Source organism: Pimephales promelas, chromosome 8, assembly GCF_988280905.1.
Source record: "Pimephales promelas chromosome 8, fPimPro1.hap1.1, whole genome shotgun sequence".
Taxonomy (NCBI): Eukaryota; Metazoa; Chordata; class Actinopteri; order Cypriniformes; family Leuciscidae; genus Pimephales; species Pimephales promelas.
Genome location: NC_142776.1, coordinates 23,313,414 through 23,336,151, shown reverse-complemented (window position 1 = coordinate 23,336,151; position 22,738 = coordinate 23,313,414). Strand labels below are relative to the sequence as shown.

Genomic DNA, 22,738 nt, shown 5'->3' with positions numbered 1-22,738 from the left:
TTCAGTAAAGGATGACAAAAAGACCTTTTTATGGGTAATTTAACTAAAACTATAAAATAAGCCTTAATGGGATGGGATTTAACAAAAGTAAAGGCATTTGCATTCTTTAAAGTAAAATGTAATTATCATCAAAGATCAACAAGGGAAATATTTACCCACAAGTGAAGCACAATGGTTCATTAAAACGTCAATGCAAAAACTGTTATACATATTGTTCATTCACAATATTGTTTCAAAGCAGCTTTACAGAAAGTGCATAGTTATTGTCTTTTGATAGTTGAATAGTTTGACTGCCCTAGTTTTAATGCATCAGATAATCAGTGTAAGCTGTTTTTTCTTAATGTGAAACCTTATTTGAATTCGAGATTTGAAATGGTGGAAAATAATTCAAATGATGTCTTTATTTTCTCTATGATGGATGACCGTGACACAGGAAACCCAAGAGACTGAATCGGTACTGAATATAGAGACAGAAGTCATTTAGCTAGAAGTGAATTCTCACTAAGCACCTGTAGATTCCCTCAGCGGCACCCCTAAATAGGCCAAACTCATCTCATATAAATACCAGGGAATTTGAGTGATGTTACTAAAGTTGTGTTTTGATTTGCTCAGTCACAGAAAAAGACCAATGGGGCTCCAAATGGCTTCTGCGGGGAGATTGATTGGGAGAGATATGTAAGTACATCTTTCAAGATACAAGATGCATATGACAGTTAAGCCTACAACATTAATGGCTATTTAATTTAACAGATTATCAGATAATACTACTGCTTCTGTAATAAAATCTCACTTCAGTTCTTTTCTTTTGCAGAACTCGCCTGAGGTAGATGAAGAAGGATATAGTATCAGGCCAGAGGAGGAAGAGGGAGATATCCTTTAATAGAGCCAAAAATGACTTTGATTTAATTTTGAAATTTTGTCAATCAATCATAATTGTGTTATTTAATTCGTGTAAGGTCTATAAAACTCATCCAGTGTTGTAATCATAGCAATTTACAACTTATCCCTTAACAGCCGTCCACCAGCCCCCAAAGAGAAGACTCACTTTTTCTCCTCCAGTGAGTCTGAAGAAGAGGAGGACCACCGCAAAAAGTTTAAGATCAAAATCAAACCCTTGCCAGCAGACGCTAACTTTCCAGCGCCCTCGGTAGATGAATTAAAAGCCTCCATAGGCAACTTAGCTCTGACTCCCTCGCCTCTGGTGAGTCCAGCCAATGTTACCCATGCATCCCAAGCTTATGATGTCATTTCTTGTCACTTTTTCTTTCTTTAACTTAACATAGTAGCGAATATTGTGCCATGTGATACCGTATGGCTTAATGGTTTGTGCTTTGTACTTATTTGGACATCAGTTACGAAAAGGATACTGTGAAAATACCATAGTAGAATGATGCTTATATAGGGTACAATGGGGCTAAAGGCTCTCCCATAGTGTGTGAATGCAGAAATAAATATGTTTTTATTAAACAATGATGGATCAACACATTTTTGGGGGGAAATAAATCATTAAAGTGGTTTGTTTTGCTAAAAGGCGGCACTTTTACCGCAAGTACTGATACAAAATTTGTAGCTAATACTGAAAGCTAATACTTTAGCTAAAGTTTAAAGTTTTGCATACTAAGTTATCTAAATATTTACTTCACTAAAGTTTGTACTATTTCCAATTTGTTTTGATAAGGAAATGCATTTTTGTTTAATAAATATATCATCATTAAAATATGTTCATTTTAAATAAATAAAAAAAATTACATTTAAAAAACTTCTGAAAGCTTTGAAGGAGATTCCAATACGGCTTTTCAGTAGTGACAAAAAAAAAGATGTTTTATTATATATGATTAATATCATAGTTTTATTATAAATATGTTGATTATCTCTATGGTGGACAGCCAACTTAATAAATGATATCATCTGAATCTGACCATGTCATGTCACCAACTGGAGAAGTCATCATGTTGTGCCTTTATCCCCAAACGTACACTGTAAAAAAAATATTGTTGGTTTAACTTAAAAAATGGTTGCCTGGTTGCCTTAAAATGTTAAGTTCATTGAAATAGAAAATTTAATACAATGAAGGATATTGATATAATCACCAGAAAATCAAAATGTTATGTTATCTGAACTACATAAATTATTTAAGTTGATTTGACAAAAGAAACAATGTTGTGATTACAAATCATGAAAATATTTATTTATTTATTTATTTATTCAGTGTAGGGGCGCTTTATACCCCAGATACCATACTTGTAATGATTTACAAAACTGAAAATCATTAACATATATGTTTTTCGATTTGTATTTGCTACTTAAATCTCTAACATTAAAAAAAAAAGCATAGAATTTTAGATTTACAATTTATCAGAGATTCAAATTTGCTCTGCTGCCCACGATTACATTAAGGATGAGCCTCATGTCCTCTATCATATTGATATATTGTGAGTATATTGTAATCATGCTTTTTCTGGTTCATGTTGACAGTAAATCAGTGCATGAAGTAGTTTGAGAGACACTTAAGCCCTATTTGGATGGGATTAATTTTACATGGAGAGGTGGGGTAAAGTAATTATTACCAGAGCTTCTCAGTGATTTTAGTCCCGTCTCAATGTGCCATCTCAGTAATCAATCTCAGTAATGATTACGGCGACTTTCACCTTCTGTGAAAAGTTTCAGAAAAATTACCTTAGGTTGTGCCTAATTACTTGTGCCAATAGACCAGCTGTAAATATGTACGGAAATATTGCATTATTTCCTTCTTAAAATTAGTTTTCCGTGTTTTTTCAAATACAGAGGCACTTAAAGAAGCATTCAGTTGCTTTCTAGATGGTGGGACAACCTCAAGAGTTTTCCGCATACTATCCAGATCAAAAAGAAGGTAAAAGCATTTGGTAGAGGCACAAAACTTCTTTTAGCTTTAGGTAAGTGCCTATTACCAACAGAATCCAAACAGAATTTAATTCATTTAATTAATTCATTCATCGTTCAACTGGACATAACTGTTTACAGTATATATAAACAGTGTGAGATGTCTTATCCCGTGCGAATTGGCCATTACTATTACAGATGTCCTGTGGTAAAATTACAAAACTCCATCTACCCTTGTAAAACTAATCCCATCTGAATAGGGCTTTAGTGTTTCTGTCAGTAAGGAGAGGAAGCAGTTTGTTGCACTGATGCAGATTTCGTATTGTATACTCATTAAAAGAGGAAGTGCTTTAGGTTCTGTATTGACCTTGTCAACTCAATTGTATAGTCACATGATGACAAAAGCCACTTGGCTAACATCAGACAGGCCTTCTTTCTTTGTTGTGGAGCCTTGCTTGATGTGTGGTTAAACTGAGGATATCTCACTGTGGAGGCTGGTATTGGAGAGAGCAGTTCAGATGGAGCTTCATTCCATTTTAAAAGTCCCAAAACACCTACCTGCCATTTCACTAAAAATATTGTTGAGTTTCGGTAATCTATATAGCTGCATCCTGTTCGTTAAAGCTGTTTTAAGGAGTTTTAAATTATATGTTAGGTGTACATTGAATATGTGTAGGAAAGTCTTTGTGTAGCCTTCATGCAGCATTCAGGAGAGGAATATGTGTGGAGAGCACCTGGCTAATCATTCTCCACTGGCTCTAAACAGACTTATCTTTCAAAACATTATTCAAATTGGCAAGATAATTATATAAAGCAATTATGTTACAAAATATTTATTTTTCAAATATATGCTGTTCTTTTGAATTTTCTATTCATCAATGAATCCAGAAAAAAAAAAAAAAAAAAAAAACGTATCATGGTTTCCACAAAAATATTAAGCAGCACAGCATTTTCTACATTGATAATAATAATTAATGTTTCACTAGTCATCATATTAGAATGATTTATGAAGGATCATGTGACACTGAAGACTAACGATGCTGAAAATTCAACTTTGCCATCTCAGGAAATAAGTTTGAGATTTTTAAAATAATTTTAAATTGTTATTTTAAATTGAAATAATATTTTACTGTTTTACTGTATTTCATCCTTGATGAGCATGTTTAAAAAAATAAAAATAAAAAAAAACATTTAAAAAAATTTGTACCAACCCTAAACTTTTGAACGGTAGTGTACATGGTAGTGCAATGATACTTTGTGTTAGTGAATTCAGTTTACAATTTTAATAAATCTACTTTATGCTATACTTCTGAATACCATACAGACGACTAGCTTTTGCTGATAACATTTTCCAAATCATCCATAAGATTTTATTAAATAATTTTTTGAGCACAAGCAAGAAAATGCTGAGAAAATCCAGTTAATATTGCGTGTGCGGTTAAGTTTCTACAAAGATTTTCTCTCCAAACTGAAGTATTGACTTTTAAAAACTTTTTTCATTGGTGAAATCATCTAAAGTGTGTCTGGCAGAGGTCATTCTGATGAGATATGGTGTAGATGAGTCTTATCTGACTCACTGAGCGTGTCTTTATCTGGAGTTGGGGAGAGTAGGAGTTTCAGGCGGAGTCTCTTAGACTAGAGTGTCGCTCTGTTCTCTTTCAATAATTCAGCTTGGAAACTGGGCTCAATGACGCCACTGCATAGGGTGGCAGGCCTGCTGACAGGTAGGCATCCCGGCCAGAACGTGTCACAAGAAGAACTTGCACGCTAAATTATTCACACACAGATACATGCAACTCTGTCAATGAGCTTTTAAAGCCCTTTTTGTGTCTTGTCAATCAGTCTTACTCAGATCTACAACTCGGAACCACCTACCGGGCCTTTTCTTGTTGTGCTTTGTTCCTGAAATTAATTGGAACTCAGATTGGTCTTTAGCTGTCACAAAGTAATTATCTTTTCTGGGGTTTTCATTAGCTCTTATTCCCAAAGTTAAATCTGCACGTCTATGAATCGCTCTCTCGGTATGCTCAATCAATGCTACAGTAATTAATGGGGTGCAACCACAGAAACCGAAGATTCTCGGGTCAGCAGCATGTGTCCAAATTTCAGTCTTAACCGTTCTATTTCATCAGAAACGATCTTAAAACAGGGATTTAAGTGTAATTTACAGAACTTATCCTTTAATAGTGAGAATTGGAGCCTAATCTAAAATGTGACCAAACTTTTTAGAGCTCCCCAAATAATGTTTAACTACACCCTGCTAATTCAATTAGGAAAATCATCCTACAAATGGTTTACTTGTACTTTCTTTGTATTTTAACATTGAAAAATGACATTTTTTAAGCAGACTTATTTTGACCTCAGTGACTGAAATCCACTTTGTCCAGTATATTGGAACGTCTGGCATTCCTTACTCATGAATTAATCATCATCAGTCACATGCCCGTCCTCTGCCATGGCAACCTGTGCGTATTTGTGTAACCATGGTGATGGATTAGCCATGAATACTCAACAGAAAAGTGTGAGCAAGGTTGAACAACAGAAACCATACAATAGTGATCGTGATCGCTCTCATTTCATCAGAGGAGAGTGATAATTCATACATCTTGTTGTATTCTCTACTATATGAGTAGTCTGGCCAGAGATATTACATCCAGCCAACCATCCAGAACGCAGGGAGAGATTAATGTAACGGTGGGGTTACAGTCGAGCAAAAGCACAAAGGCATGGGGGTTCTTAATATAGCACACCTCTTGGCCAGGTGCTGGGTTCCAGCTGGTATTCATGTTTTATTGATAAGCTTTGCTTCTTTATTAAGGTCTTTTGTATATGGGCAGTCATCCAACGAGAGTTAATAAAGCCACACATTGTTAACCCAGTGTGCTCAGAGCCTGTTTGATCATTCGACAGTCTTAATTCCAAACTGTGCGGCAGAATGTTGACATGTAGCACGCCACATTTTTCTAAAAGAAAATGTTCACCCAAACTAACAAAAATGTTGCCATTTATCCATCCTAAACTTGTTACAAACCCATTTTTTATTTTTTTTTTTTATGGGGTACCCATGAGAATACATATTTTAGAATGTCCACAGTGCTTTTTATTTATGGAGATTGGAGCTGTGAAGAAGTGTGATGCTCCAAAAATAATTTAACAAATACCGTCTTGTATGCTCTTTTATACATTTTCTAAATGTGTTTAATAGTTTTGTTTGGTTTTTTTATCAGGGAAAACACAAAAATAGTGGGCGGCTAATCTAAAAATGTCATCACTTTGCCATAGCCTTATTATGTATCATGCCTATACAAATTGATTGTTGTTTCAAAAAAGAGAACAACAATAAAACATAATTAAATCTGGGAAATGCTTCAGTATGAACTACTGTTCAAAAGTTTGGGCTGAGTAATATTATGTACTGTGTGTGTGTATATATACATAAATATAAAATTCAAGTAAAGTAAAGACATTTAACATTCTGTTTCAAATAAGTTTCTTAACTTTTGGAGTTTCTATTCATCAAAGAATCTTGGGAAAAAAAATGTATCGGGGTTTCCACAAAAAAATGTTAAGCACCACAATTGTTTTGAACTTTTGATAATAATAAAAAAATGTTTCTTGAGCTAAAATAAATAAATAAAAAAACTGCATATTTGAAATCACAGGAAATATTTGGCGCTTTTCCACTGCATAGTACGGTACGGTTCGGCTCAGTACGCTTCGACTCGGCGCGGAACAGTTCGGATCGCTTTTCGTTTCCACCGCAGTAGTACCCCTTCAAGTGTGTGGGACTGATCGTTATTTGTGCGCGCCTCTACTGCCATGACATCATCTTAAAAGCGCCACATTTTCAAACCCACAACACAGGAACAATGGAGACTATCGAGGGGATGGTGTTCCTGATTCTCGGTATGTGGTTGTTTTTAACTGCTAGACGGAAAAATGTGTTTAAAATGAGGCTGATGGCAGTACAACAAAAATACTGCTAAAAAAGTGTCTTGTGTCGTAAATCCAATGACGCTAGTAGTGACGCAGGGAATGACGATTCTGTCTGACCAATCAGTGATCTGCAGTGTTTCACGTCACATTTTAGTACCAGTACGGTACGCTTGGAACCTCAACAGACCAGGTACCATTTAAAGCGACCTGAAGCGAACCGTACTGTACCGTACCATGCAGTGGAAAAGCACCACAAGTGAGACGTACCGAACCGAACCGTACCGTACTATGCAGTGGAAAAGCGCCTACAGTATATACATGTTAAAATAGACAATTTAAATCCGCACAAGATCCGATTTTCCACTTCCAAATGTGGTTTTAAATTAGATACATATCCGATATCTGGACATCCGACGTACACCGTGTCCTAACTACACGTGACGCGATAAAATTCCAGTGACAACAAGTGTGTTGTCCACACTAGACACGACACGACTGTGAGATGCCACACGTCAATCAAAAATCACAGCCATTCAGAACAGCGTGAAAGCGCACTGCTGGCCCGCACTCGCATTGGAAATGGGTAAGGACATAATCAAATCAAGAAATAACATTATTAAAAATCAAAACATTAACAAAATATACTCACTGACTAATTTTGTTATGAAGTACAGTTGTATGTTTGCATACAACTTCGGGACATGCAAGTTTTGAACTACTTGGACGATTGGCTGAATCTAGCTCGATCACACTCAGAGCTCATAGAACACAGGACCATATTACTCGAATATCTCGAGAATCTAGGTCTCAGAGTCAATTGGACAAAAAGTTTGCTGACTCCCATTCAGAGAATATCTTTTCTGGGCTCAGAACAGAACTCGCTCTCTATGACAGTGCGACTGTCGCCAGACCTCAGACTGAACATTCAGCGTATCACGAAATCCTTCCTCTGTGGCACTATAGTCCCGCTCAGAAGGTTTCTGAATATGGTGGGTCTCATGGCCTCAGCATCATCAGTGCTCCAGTTGGGTCTGCTTTGCATGCACCCGATGCAGTTATGGCTAAAAGCGCAAGTACCACCTCGGACTTTTTCGCCTCAAGGTCGATCACAAATGCGCCACAGCTCTGAAACCTTGGAGCGCAATCAACTGGTACCATTTAGGTGTAAACCTGGGGACTTCCTCGAGTGTGAGAGTGGTGTCCATGAATGCCTCCACCTTGGGATGGGGAGCGCTTCTCGAGGGCAGACCGTTCTTTATCCAGTGGTCAGAATGGGAGAAGCTCCTACACAAAAACTGTTGAGAAATGATGGCTTTTGTCCCCGAATAAAAGTTCACCACGTCTTGGTCTGCTCTTGGTCACATGTCAGTGGGGGCCTACATAAATCATCACGGTGTCGTCAGGTCCTGAAACATTTACATCCTGACGGAACGCCTCCTGGTCTGGGCTCAGCACAATCTGCGCTCAATGAGAACAGCACATGTGCCTGGTCATCTGAATTTGGGACCAAACAGACTGTCCAGAAAACAATGTTCTAGCAGGAGAATGGTCACTGCACCCGCAAACGGTCCTACTGCTGTGGGAGACATTCGGCAGAGCGCAGGTAGACCTGTTTGTGTCCCGAGAAAACGCTCACTGTCCAAAGTTTTTCTCCAAGAGCAGAGAGCTAGCCCACTCTATGCTTTTCCCCCTGTCTCGCTCCTGCCTCAGGAATTGGAACGAATCAGGGAAAACGGATGCTCAGTGCTGCTTGTGGCTCCGCTCTGGAAAAACCAGGCTTGGTTCCCAGTTCTGATGCATCTGACAAGCACTGCCCCATGGCCAGTACCGATGAGGAAGGACCTTCTCTCTCAGGCCAAGGGTTCAATTTGGCACCCTCGCCTGGAGCTGTGGTCCCTGCACGCATCAACGGGTAGCCGCAAACCTCCCGGAGGGAGTGTTAAACTCGATCACGCGTTTAGAAAAAACGCCAGTCACTGGGGAAGAACAATCTGGTCATCTGCTCCCTTAATGGAGCCAAGAGGCTAAATCCTCCCAGACACCCCTCAGTCCCCATGTGGGACCTTTACACGGTTTTGGAAGCCATCAAAGGTGCCCCGTTCGACCCAATCCACTTGTCGGACATGAAACATCTGCCATCCAAGACAGTGTTTCTTATGGCTCTTGCTTCAGTGAAGCGCATAGGAGATGCCCACTTTGGCGGGAGATAATGTAGTGGGTGCGAAGCGCTCCCATTGGATCTGACATCACCTATGGCCTCTCTCGATAGGCTGCTGCAGTTGCCGTAGGACAGCCAATAGGCACGCGAGCCGCCTTGCCTGTGTCTGGATGCTGCCGCAACGTGTTTTACATTCATTCAAAATTAAGGATAATTTTTGGCTTCAATATCTCGTGGAAAAGAGATTTTTCCCCAAGCGTAAGATATTACGCAGTAGGCTACTCGTTCCCTCTTCTTTCGTTTTCAAACTTTGCCCCATCATTTTTTTAAATAACAACTAAAATAGCAGCTTTGCTACTGAAACCTATTTCTCAGAAATCAGGTGATAATGTCACTGTTTTTGTAAATAAAATAACAAGCTTCTTTACATACAGACACACTCAGGTTTTCTCAGGTCACATCTTTGCATTAAGACATGCAGTGTAAACAACTTCTTTCAAAAACGTTCAAAATCTGAAGGACCCCAAAACTTTTGAATGGTAGTATATACGTAATTTTGCAATTAAATAAGTTTGGTATCACATGAATAATTGATAACAGAATTAAAATTTTGGGGTGAAACATTCCTTTAATATGCTTATTAAATGCATTTTTAATGTATTTAGTAGCGTTCACTCAAGCTATAAGTCATTCAGGTCGCTCACTGAGATCTTGATCTATTGTCACGTTCGACTGATCTCCTTAGCTGAGATATATTATGTGCTGGAGGCGATATCTGTGGTTGACAAAAAAAATTGACTGGGTTTGCACAGTGTTTCATCATACTGTAATCTGTGTTTGAAGATATTTCTGCCTTGTCATTCCTCTCAAATTCACGTGTAACGTATTTTGTCCATGCTTACCAGCACTATACTAATGTAGATCGATAATGCTCTCTCTTCTTTTGTCTCTACCCTGCCTGTCTTTCTGTTTCTATCTGTCCTTACTCTAATGCTGGCTGATATAGAGGAATAGTCCGGTAAGCTGTTTATACGTTATCCTCATTTAGAGTGGCATCTTCTTCTAACATTTCTTTTGGCATGGTGAAGTTTGCATGCTTGGTGTTTAATACACCGTTAGGAACTGATCTAGGATCAGTTTGCGTGTTTAGCGATGGACTGTTGGATATTGAAACAGGCAGGAGACTGTATAGACTGTGCAGTTTGTGCTTTGTAGTTTCATTATTGATGATACTGTAGATAGATAATGTCATTTAGCATCTGGTGTTTGTTTATGCATGTTTCACTTCAACACTTTTCCTCTGTTTATTATTTGAATGAGTGGGCCACCAGCCTTAGTCATCAGCCCAGCTCTTATATTAAAGCATTTGGTTGCATGCCAATTATTTGCTTGCCCACTCTTGGCTCTGATTGGTGGTGATCATTGCTTACAGCCTATTGGATCTTTCCTAATCACTCAGAACTCACAGGCCACACTCAGACTGAACTCAGAACCATTGTTCCTGGGCTTAATCCCACTATGATAGAGGGAGAATATCAATTTTCTTGTCCTTTCATTTCTAACTAGTGGAATTTGGTGCAGGAGTATTATGCATGAGCACAAAATTTCCCACCAGATGGCGAATCTTTGAAATCTCTTTGTAGTGAGCTGAGCAGTACATACTTTCTATGCTTTGGGATCCTCTGAAGACTGAACAGTGCTGAGACAAGCAGTACTACACAGGTGCAATGTTGGCAATAAGTGCATAAAAGCCATTTTCAAGAATTGTAATCTGAATGTTTCATACCTTCTCGAGCTACATTATATAATAAACAGATACAAATTGAAGTAATTCACTCTTGAACTCTCACTGCCTTCATTGGGTCTCAAAAAAACTGATCTTTAATTGAAAAACATCACAGCATAAGGTGAACAGTCTAATTCACAACATGCAGTTCAGGAACAGAGGTTGCTTTTGATCGAAGTCTGTATTACTGATTTATCACTTTCTGACTAGGTGTCTCTTCTCTCTTCCTTTTTGCTGGTCACAGAGACGTAGCCCGGTAAGTGCCTTTTCCAATAATTTTTTCTGTTCACCAGTCACACAGAGGGAGAACTTTTGAATTGTAAAGATACTTTTGTTATTAATTTAATGAAATGAGCAAAATATTACATTTTTAAAGAGACTTAATAGATGGTTTTTCCATATAAAGATGCAAAGGTCAGGATTAGTAAAAAAAAAAAAAAAAATTATTTTCAAAGTTATTAACTACTACTCTTTTCAGACATCACTTTTTAAAGAGCTAACATTAGTAGTCTTATTTACTTTTTCTCCTTCATCTGTTTTTTCTACCTAATAAAAGGCCAATGTGAATATAAATAATGCTAACTTTTGTGCTATAGATCCATGACACCAAAAAATGCTTACTTTGGAAATCAAGCAAATGCCTTTTTAATAATTCGTATGCTTGCCATAGTGCCTTGCATAAGCTATGTTAAAGATTCTTAATCTTAATACTGTATGATATCTATTATCTCACCTTTTAGTCTAAAGAATGCCATTTTGACTTAAAAGGAAAAAGAAATGCTGTGGTCTATTTGATATTCATATCCGCCATGAAGAACCTGTGATGTAATATTTGTTACTAATGCATCAGTGAGTCAGATAAGATTGTTCATCAGTCAATCATAGGAATTTTCTGTCAGCTGTAGAAAGCATTATGAAACAGGAATTTACTGGGAATCAAGGCATTGGTTCTGTCTGAGTTTGACTCACCATTCCCTTGATTAAATTTACCCACAATGCAGTCTTTTCAGCTGATGAGCAAAATGGTGTTATTATGAGCTTTTAGTCTTATGAATGTTTTGGCCTTCTGTTTGTTTCAGGGGCTGGCAAAAAGAAACCCTAGTAAGTACACTTAATATAATTTATTCTTAGGTTTATAAGTCTGTTGTCTATGTATATTTAAATCTGACAAAAATAGTTGTCTGGAATTACATTATCCTGTGAATAAAGAAGTGTGCTTGCAGATGTAGAAGTAGGTGTAGTGTATTTGTGTTCATGTGAACATGATGATGTTCTCAGGTGAAGAAATTGCACGACCGAGACGTGTTGTTCCAACGCCCGCACCAGCTCTTGCCCCGTCTACAACACCTGCATCTGCGCCTCCACCTGCGCATGCGCCTGTGCCCACTCCAGAGCCTGCTAGGTATCTATACGCACATTTACACACTTTTTGTCTGTTATTTCTAAGGGTATTATTGTTAAAAAAAACTATTACAAATAGGACAACTAGCAAAGAAAAAAATGAAACTAAAATAAAAATAGATTAACTTTGCAGAAGACCAAAAACAAAAACTAAAAAACTAAAGCAAATTACAGAGAAAATATTTTTTCAGCTGGATGGTCTGATTGAATTGCCTGACTGTAATCTTTAATGTAACTGCTCAATTAAACAGATTGCTTTTTGTACTTGGCATTTAGGTGTAGGTAAAATACATTTTGATAAAATAAAATAAAAAGATTATGATAAATGCAGCAATAATGGCACATTTATATTACATTTTATTGTCCGCAAGTACTGCAGTATGTAGTGTTGGTGTGAATTTTACCAAAATAATAATCATGTTAATGGTATTATTTTCACTATGCAGTTTCTGATAAAGTAAATTGTGTGTCTGTCTTCATAGGTAGATTAAATAATTTGTGCAGTTACTACAATTTCTGGAACTGAACTTAAATCAAATGTTTCAAGTGTTTATTTACCAATTAAAATATCTAGTTCAGTCATTAAACTCTAGAGGACGCAGGCTAATAGGTCCTTTACATGCAATCCGCAAGCAATTACTGTACATCATCGTCTTTATGCAATAGCGGTATATCTTACATGTGTCTGTGTACAGTATCTATTACCAGTAGCAAGTCCATACACGTAGCAGATCTAGTCCGCCAAGACCAAATACATGGTCTTGGTGGACCAAATAAAAATGAAAACTAGTTACATTCTAAATAAAAAACTATACTTACTGTATATATAGCCATGCTTGTTGCAACTTACATGTAAGAGTCTTTTAAAAATTGTAGTTGTTTAACTGGGTCTAAATGGATTATATGACAAACTGTTAGAGTTGCAGCCTGAATGTGACTAGTCTGCATCTGTGTGGATGAGTCATGCAGAGCTGGCTTAATTCTCCTCCATTTTAGTAATAAGAAATCTCCAGTGCCAGAGGATGCAACAGCCTTATTCGGCCCTCCCTTGGAGACAGCCTTTGATGAGCAGAAGACCAGTGAAGGTACAGTATATCGCCATATCCTTACCTCTTAGTTCTGCTCATGGATGTTGATCTGTCATTTACAGGGTCACTGAATTTGAACCATTCACAATCCAATAGAAGCTGATCTCAGCTTTTTTGTTACTTTATTCACTTGAACATAAAAAATGGTAACACTTTATTTCGATAGTCCACTTTAGACATTCTCTTAACTATAAGTAACTTTGCAACTACATGTCAACTAACTGTCATTAGAGTATTAGTAGACTGTCAGCTTAATATCTGCTAACACTTTATTTTGTTGGTCCTCCAACAGATATTCAACTGACTACAAGTAACTTGGCGACTACAAGTTAACTTATTCTACTAACCCGAACCCTAACACCTAACCATAACCTAACAGTCTACTGACAGTGTACTATAATATACTAATACTCTAATGACGGTTAGTTGACATGCACTGTAGTTGAAAAGTTACTTATAATTAGGATAACGTCTAGCTAAAATGACTATCGAAATAAAGTGTAACCAAAAAAAATTCTGTCATATACAATATGTGTCTTCAGGAGACTCACAGAGGGTTTGCTCATATTTCAGCTATAAGTATTTAAAAAGTACTGTTTGTTTGCTTATCAAATCAGCATTGGTTTTTTGCTTTATGTAATGTGAACTATAGAACAAAACATTCATCAGTGCGTACTAGTTGTGTTGCCACCCACTCAATTCCATTTGCAGCAGTTGAGATTAAAACAATTAGATTTACTGGTCATTTATGATATAGGCATAGATAAGTGTTGCATGGTGATTCTTTCCTCTGAGTCACACAGCTGTTAATTCTGCTCCCCATCAATTGTGTATCATGTCCTTTTCCATAAATTAGTGGTGATAGAGGAACCTGAGGTTTGGGGTGCACCCCTGCCTGAGCAACACCTAGAATCCTCACTGGCAACACCTTTTTCTACAGGAAGTAAGTCAATGCTTGTGTGGCATGATTGCCATCATCCTGGTATCATAAACCCATAAGTTCTAAATTGGTGAACGGTCGACTGAATGGAAAAATCATGATTGCCTCCAATTTTTTTAATTTTAACTTTCCCTTTGGCAGTCTCCGTTAACCTACTAATTTCTCAAGTCATTAGCTATGAAAGCAATAACGAGTCATCCAGCTCATCCTCTATTCATGTCTTTTGGTGACGGTTTACTCAACGTGGCCTATTTTCATGTGTGCCTATGCTTAAAAAAAAGCAAAATGACGCCGAGCTGTTTTTGTGGGCTTAAGTTAAGCATAAAGCTATGAATATAAATGAAAGTTTGGCCTTCTAATAGTGATATATCTCTGAATGTATATTTATATATGTTAATACTAGGGCTTGTATGACTATTCATTTTAACTAGATGACTAGTTGTCTAGGAAAGTAGTCGACTGTGACCTGAGTCAGTATTTACCCTCTATCAATGACTCGCTGCCTCAACAGTCTGGGCTGCTGGAGAGTTTGATGCGGTGAGAATTTTAAAAAGTGCTTAAACTATTAATTTAACAAAGCTAATAACATATGCACCTACATGGATGCAGTTTGTGTACAAAGGAAAAATCTTTTTGTTGCCATATGAAACAGACTAAAGACTAGTTGTAGATCTAATGCAACTCTATTTCTCATTGCTAAAAACTTGCTATGTCAATAGAATATAATAAATAATTTCTAACCAGTCTTTTGAAATTAGAATGAAACAGTAATGATATAAGCTTTGGTGTATTTTTAATTAAATAAATTTACAAACATGTTACTTCTGAGAGCTCTAGTAAAATCGGGTTTCTATCCAATTTTATATGGCCCTTTAAAAGCACCCTTGTGGCCCCCTGATGGTTCCCGGGTCCTAATTTGAAAACCCTTGGACTAGAGAACTAATCATAGAAATGATTGACTAATTGACTTGTCTGTGCAAGCCCTGGTAGATACTTACTAAACAAATAAGTGATCCTTACATAAATTAACATAATATGAAAGTAGTGTGAACTACTAGGTCACAGAGAGTGAAGGGTTATCATCGAGTTTGAGCTATTCATCCCATGCCACTGTCCCTTTCTGTTGTCCCTGACTGCCTGAATGAGACCATGCATGGTGCTGTGGGGCATGGAGATATGGCCTACGGGGGGTGGGGGGTGAATGTGAGAGCTTATCTTAGCTGCACTAATGTCATTGCAGCTCTGCCTCCGCTTCCGCCTAAGAATGTGCCGACCTCCCCTCCTCCGATTGAATCTCCTGCTACAGAGCCTACTGGTAAGATCCCCCTCCACCCAGGCCTCAGATAACAGGGGTCTTATACTGCACCTGGAGGGCCATTACCCTGCAGATTTTAGTGCCACTCCTCAACTAACTAATTAAGGTCTAGACGCATACTAGAAACTTCCAGGCAGGTGTGTTGGATTTAAATTTTGCAGGATGTTGGCCTTCTAGGAGCAGATTTGGACCCCTAGTCTATACCAATGTTGGACCCCAACAAGTGTGTGATTGGTTTCTTTTGTGCTTGTCTTTTTGCACTCAGACTTTTATCTCTTGCCTTCTGTTTATGGCCTGCTAATATTTTGTTCTGTTCCTTTATGTAGATGTACAGAAAAAAGAGGAAAATTCAAGGCCGACCTCACAGAGGCCCTCCATAACTGATCTGGACAACATCTTTGGTCCAGAAGACTCTCCAAAACCTGGTCAAGATGCTGAAGACAATTGGGTTTGCTTCAATGATGCGTCACCTGAAAGACTTCCTCCCTCTGAAGGAGGAGTGCCAGCACCTCCACTCCCCTTGTCTCCACCTCCCCCAGCAGAACCAGCACCCCCACTACCTAAATCACCCCCTCCATCTGAGGAGCCAAACCTTTCTTTACCAAAATCTTCAACTCCTACTGCAGATCCGGCACCTTCTCCTCCTTCCAGTGAGTCACACAGGGAAAGCCCCCCACCTGTTCCAAATGTTCCCAAAGATACCACTCCTTCTCCTCCAACTGTCCCGCCCCCTCCGGTGGAAGAGGCCCCGGCCCCACCGACACCAGATGATCTTTTTCAATCCACTACGGACTTTTCGTCATGTGCTCCTCTGACAGAGACCCGATCAGACTCAATCAACAGCCCGCCGAGCACTGTAGAGACAAGTGTACGCACAATCCCTCCACCCTTGGTTCTGAACCAAGAGGACGAGAAAAGCCCTGATGAGATTCCATCAAAAGAGGACCCCAGTGAGAGCAGCACTTCACCCAAAGAGATTTGTCAAGGACCACGTTCAACACCTCCTCCTCCGCCACCTCCTACATACAGGGCGGTAGTTTCATCACCAGGGCCCATTCCTCCAGCTAGTACAGGTGGAAATGAAAGTGGTGAGTCTGATCTAAAAACATAACAGTCAACCGAACATTAACGGTTTAGTTCACCCGAAAATTTGCATTCTGTCTATCATTTACTTACCCACCTGTATTTTGAAACCAGAACGAGGTTCTTTTTTTTTCTGTGGAGCTCGAAATGAGTTATTAGCAGAAAGCTAGTCTTTGAAAGTAAATGATAACCGATGGCTATCAAGCAAGATTTTCCACAAAAAAAAAAAAAACAGTGTATACCTCAGTCTGTTCCTCACACAAAACTATCATATGCCTTCAGAATACTTGATATAGAGCTAAAGTCAATAGGACTTCTTTTATTATGCTTTTTGGTCAACTGCTGGTCCCCATCCACTCTCATTATTTGAATGAGAGCAGCTCAGACATCTTGTGAACTTCTCTTGTATGTCACTGAAGAACGAAAGTCACTCAGGTTTGAATGATGGGTAATAATCAGTATTTAATTTTAGTTAAACTAACCCTTTTAAACAATGACAATCACCAATATAAAAAATAGGTTATTACATATAGCCTTTGTTACTGTTATAAGCAGTAACAATAGTTTCTGTATATTGAAAATGCATATAAATTCAGTTAAGTCTGAATTTCAAGTCGTTCTGCTCTATTCACCACCATGTTATATGAGTTTTTACAGGAGAGCCTTCTTAGTAAGAGGGGTGAAGTGAAATACATCTGACAACTTGTTCTCGCTCGTTATTATTTTCTATATAGAGGCATGTACTGTACATTCTCACCACTCTTGCGCATAATGGTACTACTACATTTTTGGTTTAGTGTTTTAGCAGTGCTCTAATCAGAAGTGTCATGCATCTATTTTTATATACCGTAAACATTCATTTTCAAAGATACAAAGATGTTTGGTTTTCATTGTTTCCACAGTATATTCTAAGCATTCTGGCTTTCTATAGATGATTTGTGAGGCTATTTTGATCAAGTATCATAACTTTTTTTTAATGTACTGCCATTTCATCCAAATCAGCTGGAACTCTTGAATTGGCTTGATGCATGTTACTGTTTGTATGGCTTTGCTTTAATGGAATGCTCTTGCTCCACAGGCTCCTCCTCCCCTGTACGTCCATCTACCCCTTTGGCTACCAGCAGCTCTCCCCCTCCTCCTCCCCCACCTCGGCCACCCTCACGACCCAAACTGCCTCCAGGGAAACCAAGCGTAGGGGATGTGGTACGTGATAACATTAGAAAATTACAATACCTTTTTAAATGGGAAATATTACTGTCTCTGTTAGTTCCCAACAGTCTTATTGTCACTGCCCTTTTTTATGACCCAATTTTTTTTTAAAAACTCGTTCCAACCAGACCCTGTCAAAAAGTTGACATTTACTACATATTTATAGCCTGGTTAAAACCAGACAATTCTCAGTTGTAACTGAGTTATGGTCTGGCAAAGCGTCATAGACAAATCATTTTCAGAGGGGCGTCACCAACGGACATTGCGGATAGACCTAAAACCAATCAGAGCGGTGAAGGAGAGGACGTATGCAGAGCGGCGGAGAAACATCTCTGAGTGTTGTTCTTTGCTCGGTTTTTAACAAAAAGGAAACGTTCAAATGACTTAAAACAGACGCGAGTGGTGCTCGACGGCGGCATCCATCTTTGTAATGTAGGCTACAAAATCTGCTTCAAAATCCCAGCGCTGTCGTCATCATGTAAACGTTTCTGATTGGTGCCGCGATTTCGACGAATTGGAAATGGACTTGAATGAGCTCTTTGCCAGACTAACTTTTAGAGCAAATCTAAATTTGCCGGAAGTTGTATGGGTTTTCCCAGGCTAACATATTTAGTTTTCATTCAATAAAATTCTTTATTTATTGAAACAAGAAAGAGTAAATTTCCTCCTGATTACCCGACCAGAATGATATACTCCTACTCTTTTGGTACTGAATATCCCCTCTGTCTATTCTTTCTTATCCCTGCTTTTCCTATCAGAATCGGCCGTTCAGCCCCCCTGTACACTCGTCAAGCCCCCCTCCTCTGGCTCCGCTGGCCCGTGCGGAGAGCACCTCTTCCATCTCCTCCACCAACTCTCTGAGTGCTGCCACCACTCCCACCGTCGGTAAAGAGCTCTCCGTGTCTGTGTCAGGTGTGACTCCATTTCCCATCATTCTCTCTGCTTTGCCATGCTGCTCCGTCTTTATGTGTCTGCTCTGGAAATCAGCCTTTCTATTTAGAATTCAGTGTAACAGGAGCCTCTGTTTCTGAAGGTGCCATAGTGCTCAGTATTCATCACAGTTTTGAATTCACGGCAGTGATATTTTCACAGCTTTGTTTTAGTTTAGAGTAAAACAGAATGGTGATGCTGCTGATGTTGCTGTTTACATTTACATTTATTCATTTAGCTGTCACTCTTATCCAAAGCGACTTAAAATTGCTATATATGTCAGAGGTCGCACATCTCTGGAGCAACTACGGGTTAAGTGTCTTGCTCATGGACACATTGGTGTCTCACAGTGGATTCAAACCCGGGTCTCACACACCAAAGGCATGTGTCTTATCCACTAGTTCCATCACCACCCCAATTTAGTTTATAATACTGAAGTGAAATCTCCAGCATTCTGCAGTCATGTATTAGATCGCTGGAAATGATGGTGGAGGATTCATTGTTTTGCTGAAAATATAGTTTTGCTTATCATAGACTAAATAATAGCTTGACTAGGTGTTCCTAATGTGCATAATTTTGTCTTCTGCATTTTTAAGTGGAAATATGGCTAGGATTCATTTTGATATTATATTATATTATATTATATTATATTATATTATATTATATTATATTATATTATATTATATTATATTATATTAGTTAAAGTAGAATCTGTAAAATTCTTAATCTGTATGAATCTTTACATTGTAAAAAATAAACAAAGGCCTAAAAGGAGTTTTGCAACTTAAATGCTTGAGGTAACTTGCAGTGACATATCTTAAAATATATCAGTGCCTTTGTTTTGTATGAAGATGCACACCAATAATGTGTTTTCTAAGGCACGTTTATTAAAGTGACTTAAATACTCTTAATTTAACTAAGGCCTAGTACTGGCTTAGTCTAAGCCCTGTCTGTGAATCCAAGCCAATGTGTCTTTGCTGGACTTTTCAAAATGCCATGTATTGCATCTGCTGAATGCTTTTATTGGAAGCTTTCATTGATGCTAGTCAGGGAAAGATTTTTTTTCCATATTTTCCTGAGATTTGCAAACAGTTTTGTCATGTGAATCAAGAGTTTATTAATCTAGAGCTTTTCATGGATGTTGGTCTATCTGTTGCTTGTGCTATTCTATCTTTTTTTTTAATCCTTTTGTATTTTTTTTTCACCATTCCATTCACTTTTCTTCAGTTATCGTCTTTTTAGTCTTTTAAATCTGTGCCGTGCATACATTGTGACGTCTGAGTTTAATGACTTGTTACTTTTTAGTTTTTATTTGCAATTTTTTGTCATTTAATTTGAAGTACGTTTATTTTTTTATTTTTTTGTGTGTGTTTTGTCGTCTTTCTTGTCCTGTCTTTTGGGCTGACGTATTTGTCTGATGTCAGAAGATGACGCTTTTGTAGACAAACTTCCCAACTTTGAGAGACGGGCAGACGTTCCAGCAGGTACGCTATGAAACCCTCCTGATTTAATGGATGGGATGGAGACCACTGATGTAACAATGTAACAAATGGTTACATTACCCAGTCAGTTGTCAGAGCATAGCTCATTCATGGTGATGTTTTTTTTGGGTTTTTTTTTCACCAGTGACTAAACTAGTTAATAAGATTAAAAATGAGTTGATTTTCACATGAAGAGTCTTTAAAAGAATTTAGTCATTTGTGACTATATGTCTTTGGGCAGAATTGTTGGCTTGTTGTCGATTACAGAAATACATTTATAATGGAAGTTTGGCATTAGAGCTGGCAGTACAGATAAGAAACTTTTAGAAATATGCTACTATCACACCACAAACCGTAACTAATGTAAGAATAACTATAACAACTGAATGGAGGCTTGTTAGCAGACTAGTTTGAGTTTTTATCAGTTTATATCTGTGCAGTTATATTTCAACTCATGTCTGAGCAGCTAAAAAAGTGAACGTGGATGCACTCTTTGCACTCAAGTTGAACTCTTAGTAATATATTTGGTGATTAAAAAATGTATACTTCATATTCTCAATTCTGATAGGATGAGCCATATTTGAAGCTGTTAAAAAATAATACATACAGTGAATTATTGTACAATAAAAAAATAATAAACGCACATCTGTGCATGGATATTCTATATGATTTTTTTTAAATAATAATGTTGCTTAACAACTGCAAAATCCTACAGTTAGGTTATTGAACTATATACTTTGCAGAATAACTATTATGATTGTGATTATTAATAAATTGAACTGTCTTTTGTCATATGACTGCTATTGTATAAAATAATGCATCTTTATGTAGTGATGAGCAGCATACCTCAGATTCTGTCCATAGACTTTAGGTTATTAAAGACTGGCATTTTTAGCACATACATATATATATATATATATATATATATATATATATATATATATATATATATATATATATATATATATATATATATATTAACACCATTTGCCACAGTTTTACATCCATTTTGAATTCTTTCTGCCATATTTTGCTCTTCACATCCATGAAAGGTAATGTGTCTATTTAGCCCATCATGCTTGTCAGAGACTGCTCCGTCTGTAACACCCCACACTGACATCAAGAATCAGGAACAGAACACTCTTGTAGTCCCTGAAAAGCATCTGTCTGGCTGTAGACTCTTCAGAAAACTCAAAGAGCACCACCATGCTGCTTGAACAGATGACACACACATACATCCTCTCACTGTTTGAAGTGCGGTCTGGAATTTAGCCCAAGTGGCAGCAGTGCTGATCAGTATGCCTGCCTCCACATACGTTTGAGTGGAGAGCTCTCAGATGTTGCACCTGGATAAAAGCATTTCTAACATCATCATGTTACAAAGGTCGAGCTTTAATACTGCCACATAAATTTAGTCTTCACGGGTGAAAATTCACATATGTAAATTTTATCTTCATTATCCTATGTTGCATTTCATTCAAATTCAAATGTGGGATATTCCTACTTGATATCCCTGACTAAAAAGTGCCAAATGCTCAGAGGATGACACAGATAATTTTCTTCGCAATTATTCTGTTGTCAAAAATGACTAATCTGCAAGGGTGTGATTATCACCAGAGGAGCATTTACTGTGTTTTATCTCTTATTTCCTTAGCAGTTTTTTTTAAATGCTATAATGTAAGAACTACATTTAGAGTCATTAATGAGTCATTGAGAGTCATTCATTCATTTTATTTGCTTAAAAGTAGATGTTACTCATCTCCCTGGGTTGCAATATGCAAAAATCATCAATATAACAGTTCAAGATTACACATTGAGATGCTCAGCATTGTTGTACAACTCGCATCTCCTCATTGCTTAAGTGATCTTCACTTCATTCATAGTCCTGGTCTTGGTTTTGTCTTAAGATGTATTACCACTCTCCAGCACAGTAGATGAACCCCTCGTTTGTTTTCCCACTTGTGTCACCCATTACCACCCCCTGTTGCCCATCATCCCTACTGCAACTACCCAATTCACAAATCAGACATGAAGAAATAGGCCTATACACCATATACATTTAACAAAACGCAAGCTGTAGCTTATTAGGTCCATATTGTGAAAATGTAACCAAAAGCACTTTAAAACATTTTAGTTTAACCAAAAATGAATTTTACCTGTGTTGTTTTAAACCCCATTTGCAACTAATTCTTCCTTAGAACAAAAGTATACACTGAAATAACAAAAAAAAATATAGTAACAAGTCACGATTTACTGATAATCTTCCTCTCCTGCTAGGATCAGTAAACTCAAGAATCAAATGAAGAACAATTCTTTCACAAAAAATTTCCGAAGGCTTGGAATATAGTGCTATGATACTTAATTGTCAAGTAATCATCTTCTTAATGAATACACTTAAATGCAAGGGTGCTTTTTTGTTGTAGAGAAAAAGAGTTACAGTACAAGGGCTTAACATGTCAAAAGGGTGAGTGACTATTACAGAACATTTTATTTTGGATGATCTATTCCTTCTAAAGTTTAAAAATAAGCTGTTTAACATCATCCTTGAATCC

General features: G+C 37.6%; 1 protein-coding gene across 9 annotated transcripts in view; it reads left to right on the top strand.

The window, feature by feature from the left end:
- The window catches only part of sgip1a (SH3GL interacting endocytic adaptor 1a), a 107,090-nt gene that overhangs the window by 73,885 nt on the left and 10,467 nt on the right, over positions 1 to 22,738 (top strand). For 3 of the 9 annotated variants that reach the window (XM_039691566.2, XM_039691564.2, XM_039691565.2), the window contains 14 exons: positions 613 to 675; positions 812 to 869; positions 1,023 to 1,201; positions 9,960 to 9,971; positions 10,984 to 10,995; positions 11,819 to 11,840; positions 12,018 to 12,141; positions 13,137 to 13,225; positions 14,085 to 14,171; positions 15,409 to 15,483; positions 15,810 to 16,571; positions 17,645 to 17,769; positions 18,534 to 18,687; positions 20,130 to 20,189. In XM_039691566.2, coding sequence (XP_039547500.2) covers positions 613 to 675; positions 812 to 869; positions 1,023 to 1,201; positions 9,960 to 9,971; positions 10,984 to 10,995; positions 11,819 to 11,840; positions 12,018 to 12,141; positions 13,137 to 13,225; positions 14,085 to 14,171; positions 15,409 to 15,483; positions 15,810 to 16,571; positions 17,645 to 17,769; positions 18,534 to 18,687; positions 20,130 to 20,189 — 1,822 coding nt within the window. The remainder of the gene's footprint in view (positions 1 to 612; positions 676 to 811; positions 870 to 1,022; positions 1,202 to 9,959; positions 9,972 to 10,983; positions 10,996 to 11,818; positions 11,841 to 12,017; positions 12,142 to 13,136; positions 13,226 to 14,084; positions 14,172 to 15,408; positions 15,484 to 15,809; positions 16,572 to 17,644; positions 17,770 to 18,533; positions 18,688 to 20,129; positions 20,190 to 22,738) is intronic. The other 6 variants (XM_039691574.2, XM_039691579.2, XM_039691578.2 and 3 more) reach the window with 4 other exon arrangements.